The sequence below is a fragment of the Xenopus laevis genome, chromosome 6S (genome assembly GCF_017654675.1).
Source record: "Xenopus laevis strain J_2021 chromosome 6S, Xenopus_laevis_v10.1, whole genome shotgun sequence".
NCBI lineage: Eukaryota > Metazoa > Chordata > Amphibia > Anura > Pipidae > Xenopus > Xenopus laevis.
The window spans coordinates 19210614-19220856 of NC_054382.1; the positions used below are offsets into that span (position 1 = coordinate 19210614).

Sequence of the window (10243 nt, forward strand, 5' to 3'; positions counted from 1 at the left end):
TGCTGACGGAGGGCCACCACAAGGGTAGATGCGGACCAGTCACATGTAAGTTATTTGTATGCGTACATGGGAAGATCACCTCATATGGGCAAGTTGTGGAACAGAGGAGTGAATGGATCATTTGGCCCCTGGTTGGTAGAGGACTGCATTCAGAGCCTGGTGTGGTCCTTACCCAATGGGATATTCCGTCCAGCTAGATCAATATAACACAGTACCCAGATCAGGTATCAATCAATAAAGGAGGTTTTAATGTTGGCCAATAAGCTGCCAAACTGTTCACAAGTGACCCCCGTGTTAAAAGCCAACATTAATCGGTGAATTCCCCGTTTAAAGCTGGCCATAGACGCAAAGATCCAATCGTACGAATCCTCGATTCGTATGATTTACGGACCATGTGTGGAGAGTCCCGACATTTTTCGTCCTGCGGAGATCGGTCGTTTGGTCGATCGGACAGGTTAAAAGATTTCTGTCGGCTGCGGGTAATATCTCTGCATGTATTGCCGATCGTACGATTTTCAGTGGGAGACTGTCACCAGCTTTTGTCAGACATAACTTTCGTACGATTGCTGTCAGGGGCAGAACATCAGCTGATCTGTTCTTTTACTACTTTATTTCATCTGAATGGTAAGTGGTATTATTATTATTATTAACATGTATTTATATAGCGCCAACATATTGCGTAGCACTGTAAAGTAAATGTGATTATACAACTAAAGTGGTAGGATTTGAACAATGGGATCTTTGCGTCTATGGCCAGCTTTAGACTGCCCAGACTTGTATCCCAATAAAAGTTTAGCACAACAAACAATACCCCAGGGAAAGTAATGACTGGGCAGAATCTCTCAGGTGCCGCAACGAATAGCTACGCAGGGAAGCTAATTCAATTTCACAGAAAAATCTAGGGAATTGATATTTGTGCTGAATAATCTGCAGCAGCTAATTCCCACTTTGCATATTTCCAACGTAGGAAAATAGGATTTGGGAAAAAAAAACACAGTATTTGTGCGGGCCCTAAGGACACACTGGAGGAAATGGACCTAATTAAAAAGTGAAATGATCTAATGATATGAGAAAAGCTCTTCCTTTTCTCTAAGTTCTCTGCTGAGAAAGTTCCCTGCCATGCTTTGCCACCAGCCATGAAATAGCATCTGACCTTTCCTTCCCAAACACACGGCACTCAAATATTCCCTGCGGCTCACTTCTGCCATTTGAAACAATCAACAAGCTTTTTATTTATTGTACTGAGTCACTGTTTAAAGGAGCTCCAAGGCTTGTAAAATAAAAGAAGTGTTTTTCAAATACTGTGTATACTTTGCTGTGTATAGCAGCCTTAGTTGCTTGCTATTCCTAGCATCTGCCTGCTGTACACTGAAACGGACCTATGAACTGCAAGTACACATCACTGGGGAAATTTAAATGTTGTCCTTTTTGCTTTTTGTAAGGCACCAAAGTCAACATTGTGTTAATGAATGACAAATGCGGATAAGGCTAGACTGGTAAGGCTAGTGACACACGCTAAGATTCGGGAGATTTAGTCGCTCCGCCACAAATTGCCTCTTCTTCGGGTGACTAATCTCCCCGAAACGCCTTCCCACCGGCTAGAATCTAAATCACCAGTGGGATGGCACTCGGATCACTTTGTTTTCTTAATTCGCCCAAAGTTGCCTCACGCCCGAAGTTGCCTCACGAGGAACTAAAGTAGCAGAGATGTTTTTTATGATTCCAATGGAGTTCCAATGCTTCTGGGTCCCACTCTGCTGCTATAATTAATTTTAAAAAAATTTGCACAGTCTAAAAAAGTGGATCAGGATGCATTTCACTGCATGTTCTACTTGAATAACTATGCATGTGACAATTAAAGAATCTTATTATTATCTTATTAGATCAGGACTTGTAGGTAGCAAGAGCTGCAGTTAGGAACTAAAATGGGGCAAAATAGCCATAATTATATTAGTGTTGCCCATAGCCTACTTTGCCCAGGGTAAAATATAATGTAGGTGGAAGAACTTATGGAGTGATGAAGCATCCGAAACTGAAAAAGAATAACAGGTCTACGTAAATGCGTTTCCCATGCATAGGACAGTATAAGCTGTGACAAGTAAATCTTCCTATTCTAACATTGCTTAACCTTTAGTTGCACTGCCCTTAATCTGTTGCCTAATCTAAGACACTCAGCGAGTAGTGGTTACCTGCAGTGCTCTCTGACCTGATGTGCTGCATTGAAGAAACAAGTCCTACGTGGAATGTACTGTATTAAACAGAATTTCTAGCGTGACAAACTATTCATGCTAATGTCGGCCCGTTGCCCTGATTCCAGGTGAGGAGCAAAGCCCTTGCTGGGGGGGGGGGGTATAGTATGAAACCTTTGCTATGTGCTGGGTACAAACAATAAAAGGAACAAGGACATAACAACAATGCAGAGGGGGCTGTTGTTGGACTTACTCCCACCAGTCAATGGGTTCAAGGAGTTGCAGCTCAACAACCACTTGGGAGTTTCAGTTCAGGACACAATGCAGTTCAAACAGACGGCAAGCGATGAAGAATAAAGCAATATCTAATATTTCTTAAAGAGAGAGCGTGGAGAGAAGAAATCACTGTACCTTTATTGCTGCTGGAGCTGACTTGCCTGCTGAGTATTTGTGCTGCTTGCACTTGCTGCTTAGAGAGGTTCTCTTCACTGCCTGCTCGTAGAATCTTCTCTCCTAAGCTGATTTTCCTTCCTCGGTTGCTAAAATCTTCTTTCCTATTCATAGGCGGCTTAGAGTGTACATGAGATGGCAAGGGCCTGGCCGAACGTGATGGCTTGGACATTGCTGCCACTGCACAGACTTTATATATCCAAATAGCAGGAGGCAGCCCAGATCCTCATCAGTTTCTCATCGTTTTTTAGCAGCAGTGGAGAATTCCTGGAGAGCTGTGAGCTGGGCAGCAGCTGCTGGGATACAAGTGCTAGGAGGAGGCAAGTTTAATCAGGTTGAAGCCGAGAGGCAGTGGGCAGTCACACCAGCACTTTATCAGACCTGTGGAATGTAAATGGGCTTTTGGATAATTCATGTGACTTCTCTGCAGCAGTGGAGTCTCACAGTGGCGGTGTATGTGTAGCTATGAGTGTACATGTGTCTCAGTGGCATGTTCAGACTGGAAACTGGACATCAATAAAGCGGAACAAGAATGTGCCCCTCCTACCCAGGTAAGTGTGCAGAACACAGGGCAGATATGCGTGCCTGGGAGAAAACACTAAGGATTTGCCAGATGTCTAGGCAAATGCAGGGAAAGTAAAGGCTCCAGGTATTTTTATAGATTAAATAAAAATATATTCAGTTTTACTTATATGTAGATTTTTTTGTGAACCAAACAAAGCGTGACATCGAACTGTGTAAATCATTTTTTTTCCAATTAGGTTTTAGTACAGGTATGGGACCTGTTATCCAGAATGTTCGGGACCTGTTTTTTTTTTCCGGATAACAGATCTTTCCGTAATTTGGATCTTCGTACCTTAAGTCTACTAGAAAATCATGTAAACGTGAAATAACCCCAATAAGATGGTTTTACTTCTAATAAGGATTGATTATATCTTAGTTGGGATCAAGTACAAGTTATTGTTTTAATTATTAAAGTTTTTATAAAATTTGGATCATTGGTATAAAGTGGAACACGGCCTTTCCGTAATTCGGAGCTTTCTGGATAATGGGTTTCTGGATAACGGATCCCATACCTGTAATACCTTTTTTTTTAAAAGATTTCTTTAAAGGGGTGATTCACCGTTTAGTATGTCATAGAATGGCTAATTCTAAGCAATGTTTTCAACTGACCTTCATTTTTTTCTTTATTATAGTTTAATTATTTGCCTTTTACTTCTGACTCTTTTTAGCTTTCAAATGGAGGGGGGGTCACTGACCCCATCTATAAAACAAATGTTCTGTAAGTCTACATATGTATTGTTATTGCTACTTTCTATTAATCATTTTTCTATTCAGGCCTCTCCTCAGTTTCTTATTCAAATCAATACATGGTTGCTAGGGTAATTTTAATTGGAAACGGGAGAGATTCTAAATAAAAAGCTAAATAACTCAAAAACCACTAGTGATGGGCGAATTAAAACGCTGGTGAATAAATTCACAAAACCACCGCGAAAATTTCGTCAAAAACGAGATGCCGGCGCCGTTTTGCAAATTTTTCGGCGAAACACCCCAAATCCGCCTATCACTAAATACCACGAATAATACAAAAATGAAAGACAATTTTTCGTGTATATACTACCCCTGAACCACTAGTCAAATATAAAGACACCTCCTATTATGCACACATAAAGATTCTCTATGCTACATATGATTTCATTCTGCAGTAGTACGTGCCTCTGCTGAGATAAAGAATGATGTCCAGCCTACAGCGCCCCTAGTGGCCAGTGCAGTTCTAGTCTGAAGAGAACAATCCGGTTTACCTCTACCATAGACACCCAAATATATGTGTAAAAGGAATTCAGTAGAGGATGTAGGTTCTATGCAACCCAACATCAAAATTGTTCCTTAGTAAGTCTGACTAGGATATTTGTTATTCCAAAAATAGGGTGTTCAAAAAAAAGTGTCAACCCAAGGATAAAGGATTCTAAAGAGCCATACGGATTGCAATCATTATTATTATTATTATTATTATTATTAAGCATTTAGAAAGCACTAACATATACCCCCACGCTGTACAATAGAAGAATAAATACATACAATGTACAGATTACATATATGGAAGGCAAATAGATCCCTGCTTAGCAGAGCTTACAATCTAAAGGAATCAAAACCGCTTTCAGTTTTTTAGGGCTCCTACAGACGAGCGTTTTTACCTGCGCTCCCCTGCGTTACGGTTTTCTGCGTTCAGCTGCAGGGGAGCGCAGGAATAGACGCATTACATTGTTTCCAATGGGGCTGTACTCACACAGGCACGTGTAGGCGCCGAACGCAGGTTGAGACGCAACATGCTGCATTTTTCCTGCGTTCGGCGCCTACACGCGCCTGTGTGAGTACAGCCCCATTGGAAACAATGTAATGCGTCTATTCCTGCGCTCCCCTGCGGCTGAACGCAGAAAAACGGAACGCAGGGGAGCGCAGGTAAAAACGCTCGTCTGTAAGAGCCCTTACACTGGCAGTGCTTGTCCCCCAGATAAAATGTATTCAGCGAACCGACAGCAGTATTTAACAAAATAATCCACTTATTCTTCCGTTTCTCTTTATCTTACACAGCTGAGCCTAAAGCTTTATTGGTCCCACTTTCAGAGGAATTAACTTTCCTATTTAATGTGGAGACTGTGCATGCTGACGTATGGGAAGGCTCTGCAGGAACATTGCGATTATCTCAGCAGATGCCTGGGAAGTTCTACTTTAGGGCTAAAATCCACAAACACTTTAACCAAGGGTAAAGCTGCAGGGGAGCACAGGGAGGAACGCAGCCAACTCTTCCATAATCGGCATGTACTTACGCAGGTGCATGTAAGAGCCAAATTTAGGTGGAATGCAACATGCTACATTTCACCTGTATTCAGTGCTTACATGCACCTGTGTCAGCATGGGCCCCTTTAAATGAATAGTCTGCATTCTTTCCTGCGTTCCCCTGCGACTGAACGCTTTAAAGTGGAATGCAGGTGACCACAGGTTACAGCACTCGTCTGGACAAGGGCTAAACTCCACAAGCGCTTTTGTCGGATGGTATTGGATCAATAAACCACATGCAACAATTTGGATGTAATCACTTGGGTCAAAGTATAATGCGACTGAAAAAATCTGATATTCTAACTAAATGGTAAATTTTTCATCCCATTCACATCCTGGGTCTTCATCCGATGAGACAGAATCTGATTCCACTGAAATACATTGACTGTCGGATGGAGCTGCATGAACAAACTACACCATCCAAATTTATCTGATCTACCTTTACATTCTAGCTGTGGGGGATCAGATTTTGTACCATCCTACAAATCTAGTGCTATTACAAGTTATTGCATGGCAAGCTCTGACCCACAAAATCTGATCAAAGTCTCCAGTGTAGTTTTACACTTTATGGGCTAAACTCCATGGCTGCCAAAAGGTTCACTTTTGAGTAGTGATAGGCGAATTTGCGCTGTTTTGCCGAAAAATGTGCAAATTTCCCACGAAATGGCAAAAAAGTTAGCGAAACGGCACAGACGTCTCGTTTTTGACGCCGGCGTCCATTTTTTTTGGACGCCGCCGTCCATTTTTTTTTACACCGGCGTCCATTTTCGTGGCCGTTTCATGAATTTATTCGCCGGTGGTGAATCGTGCAAATACGCGCCTGGCAAATAAATTGGCTCATCACTACTTTTGAGCAGATCAAATATGGCTTCTAAATCTCATGTTACATGATTACACGATTATACATTTTTAAGTTCTCACCAGAATATACTGTTTTATTATTCTTTTTCATGCCAAGTACTCATAACAGACCAGAGGCAAGAAATATTACCAGACCACCTCCAGCATGTAGATGCACATGATCAACATGTGAGACCTTTTAAGGCTTTAGCACACGGGCAGATTCGGGGAGATTTCGTCGCCTGGCTAGGGATGCGCCGAATCCAGGATTTGGTATGGGATTCGGCCCTTTTTCAGCAGGATTCGAATTCTGCCCGGCTGAACCGAAGTAGCCCTTTTTGGAAAATATGAGGATATTAGAAGTAACCTGAGTGTTCCATGACCTGTATAAAAGCACTCGGCCTTGTGTTTTTCTATGGTCAAGGAACTCCTCTGTGACTATAATATCCTTATATTTTACAATAGGGGGTACTTTATTCACTATATAACCTCAGTGTTCTGCATTTACCTGTTTAACTGAATTTGTTTCCATACACATCCGTTTAATAAACCGGTTAGACACAAAAATACACAAAAATGAACCGAGCCCTCTAGTGTGCTGCGTGAACTATTTAAATGTAAAATATAGCCTATAATAAAAATATGGTGTTGGCTGGGTATCTCATAGTAGAATCTGGGTTTCAGACAGTGGCGGAAGTAATGAGCCAGTGCAGCTGTAAGAGCTGAGGAGAAAAGCTAAAAGACTGCAAGTTAAATCGTTGTCATTTTCCTACATGAAGTTGCCCTAATAGTGGCTGAGCTCTGTTAAAAAGAAGAATCTGTGATATTCAGGCTGCCGGTGAACCAGTCTGTTCTGGTGTCAGAGAACTGAACTTTACTTTGTTTATTTTCCTTTGTTGTGTGAATTGAAAAGAGTCTTGTTTTGAGGAAAATCCCGTTGTGAATAAAACACAGATGAAGTTCTTTGGGTGCTGAAGTCTCTTACACTCACAAGGTATTACCACTTCTGTCATTTGAGTGAATTGCCACAATGTGCGCATACGGCTATACCACTAAACGTCCATTATTTCTAGAGCTCTCCCTCTAACTGAGAATGAAACCTGAATGAAGTGCCTTTGTCACTGGATGGGACAAGAGGGCAGCTGTTTAAATATTATGCTTTACAAATACAGAGTGGGTGCAGAGCTTGTTGTTCAAGCAGAAAACAATTCAAGGTCTAAGCATAAAATATCACATATAATATAAAAGACTGATACGGGTTACATATAACCAGGACCGCCATCAGAAATCGCAGGGCCCCATACGACAAAATTTCCTGGGCTGCACCCACCGCAAGCCCCACCTACAGTTCCGCCCTCCCCACCCTACAGGTCCGCCCCCCACCACACAGTAAAAAAACAAAAAAATATTGGTGGCTAGGGTTCCCACATGTTAATAAAAAACAAAAAGATATTAGTGGTCAGGGCCCCCCATAAAAAACATTTGTGTCCAGGGCCCCCCCATTAAAAAATATTGGTGGCTAGGACCCCACATGAGAAAAAAAATTGGTGGCCAGGGCCCCCCACCACATTATAAGAAAATTGGTGGCCAGGGCCCCTTAAACGTCCATGCCTTCCTGAAGTCAGCAGCTCTTAGAAAGATGGGGCCCGGCTAATCAAGTAAGTGTGGCGTGGCCGGGCCCCCCTTAACCTCGGGGCCCCCTACAACTCTCCCCCCCTGATGGCTGCCCTGCATATAACCAATATGTAAAATACTCAGAGTTGATTTTTTCTTTGAGCCTATTAAGCTACACCAGGCATAGGCTACCTTTAGTCCTCCAGATATTGCTGAACAGCATCTATGAGTGCCCCTTACATACTACCACTAGTGATGGGCGAATTTCTCCCGTTTTGCGGAAAAATTCTCGAAAAATGAGCGGGAAAATCGGTAAATCCGAAAGTTTCATGAAAAAATCGTGAAATTCTGAAATTTTCACGAAAAACCGTAAATTGATGGCTGCGTCCAAGCGGACGCTGGCATTAAGTCAACGGGCGTCTGAACAGTGTTGACACACAGCGATTTTGATGCTGCAATACTTCGCCGGTAAATTTTCGCAGGATATTCACGAACGTATTCGCCGCCGGTGAAACGTGTAAATTCTCCGCAAATTTGTGCCAGGCGAATTTATTCGCCCATCACTAACTACCGCTATACGAATGCTGGGAGTCAGGGTCGTACCTGTAGTGTTTAGTAACAGCCCTTCTAAGGACATGTTTATATGTTTATTGCTATGCAGCACTGCTGACACTAGAGGGCATCCTCTACAGCAGTGCAGGGAGAATCCGAGAGTATTCTAGGATTCTATGGTTATGACATTTTCCATGTGGAGCCAGCTAGGCAGTTTTGCAGGCTGTTGAATAAAAGCGATAACCAAAGCCTTCTGTGTGTGTGGGTCAAGATTCTACAGTACCAATCCCTGCCTTTGCTGCACCGACATTCCCGCTCCAGCCCACAAAAAAAAAGGTACACGCATGCGAGCGGGAGGGGGCTGGAGAGGGGTTGCAGCTCCCTCTGCTGGCAGTGGTGTTATTGTAATTACAGAGGTGCCTCAGGTTGCTTCTTTCCGAGTTTCTGAGTGTCTGAGTTCAGCTTTCTGTTTGCTCTTTTTCCTGCTAAACTTTTATTATTTTATAGATGGATTCTAGCTTTTTCAACTGGTTTTTTATTATTTATTTTGTTTTTTATTATTTGCCTTCCTATTCAGGCTTCTTATTTTGATCACTGGAGTCAATGACCCCTGACAAGAGGACGTATTCTATGTTTTGTGCTGAGAATGAAATGCAAATGCCAACTGCACATCATATTGAACATTTCAGTCTACATCATACAAAATTTACGATGAACTGGCCGTTTAAGCTAAGCACTGCACATTTAAGGGGGGGGGGGTTAATAAACCTCTGCAATTAGCTATTTGGTCCTGTATATGAATAGTGTTCTATTTTGGAGTGTGACTGCCAAACTGCCCCAGTAAATACCATCCTATGAGGATAAGGCAGAGAGAGACACCTAGGCCGGATTTTCTGTTCTTGCACTTTTTTACCCCATCTTGATAAATGACCCCTATATAAAGGTGATGCATCTGGTGCACAATACAAATGATAAAGCATTGATTTCTTTGGGGGAAATGGCTATTTTTATGAGTTCTAGACGCACTAATTACACCTCCTCCACAGAGCTATATGGCATTGTCTAGTAAATAAGGTAACGTTTCCTTTGAACACACTGACTGACACATTTGTCTGCTTTCATTAGTCTCACACAATCACCCTAATGAGAGGAGAGAAGTAACTGCAGCTTTGCTTCAGTGTTGGGCTGATAACTGTTGTTCCTGGTGCTGACGGGCCTCTTCTAAAAAAAGCATGTGTATTTAACCAGGGTCACATTGGGGGAGCATATGATTTCTTGGACAGACATAATATCAAAGGCTATAGTTAGTATAGGTATGGGTATATATAATTTGTGTGAAAGTAGGGAGGGGTGTATGTATGGATGCTGGGTTTTCATTTGGAGGGGTAGAACTTGATGGACTTTGTCTTTTTTCAACCCAATTTAACTATGTAACTATGTAACTATGTGCTGTGTCTCCAATGTTGTTTCCTGGGTTCTAGTACCAAGGCTAAACAGTGAGACTAGACCTAAACCTCTCACAGCATTCTAGCTGCTTCATTTGGACTGCACCCCATTTGTTTGTTTCCAGGTTCACCTGGAGTATGCAGTGTAGTTTTGGGCTCCGGTTATTAAGAAGGATATGAGTTGGAGTATCTGCAGAGACGTGCAACTAGACTTGTTAGGGATATGGAGTGTCTGACTGGCCCACCGGGATACCAGGAAAACTCCCGGTGGGCCCAGGTGTCAGTGGGCCCTCATGCTGCTAAACTTTTGGCCTA

The 10243-nt window shown here is 42.4% G+C and overlaps 1 protein-coding gene across 8 annotated transcripts in view; it reads right to left on the reverse strand.

Moving 5' to 3' along the window:
- Positions 1–3125, reverse strand: part of kiaa1217.S (KIAA1217 S homeolog) — a 261072-nt gene extending 257947 nt beyond the window's left edge. For 2 of the 8 annotated variants that reach the window (XM_041567415.1, XM_041567413.1), the window contains exon 1: positions 2601–3117. In XM_041567415.1, coding sequence (XP_041423349.1) covers positions 2601–2811 — 211 coding nt within the window. In that variant the 5' untranslated portion in view covers positions 2812–3117. Of the gene's footprint in view, positions 1–2600 lie in introns of all 8 variants that reach the window. The other 6 variants (XM_041567402.1, XM_018269086.2, XM_041567400.1 and 3 more) reach the window with 6 other exon arrangements.
- Between the last annotated feature and the right edge of the window lie 7118 nt (positions 3126–10243).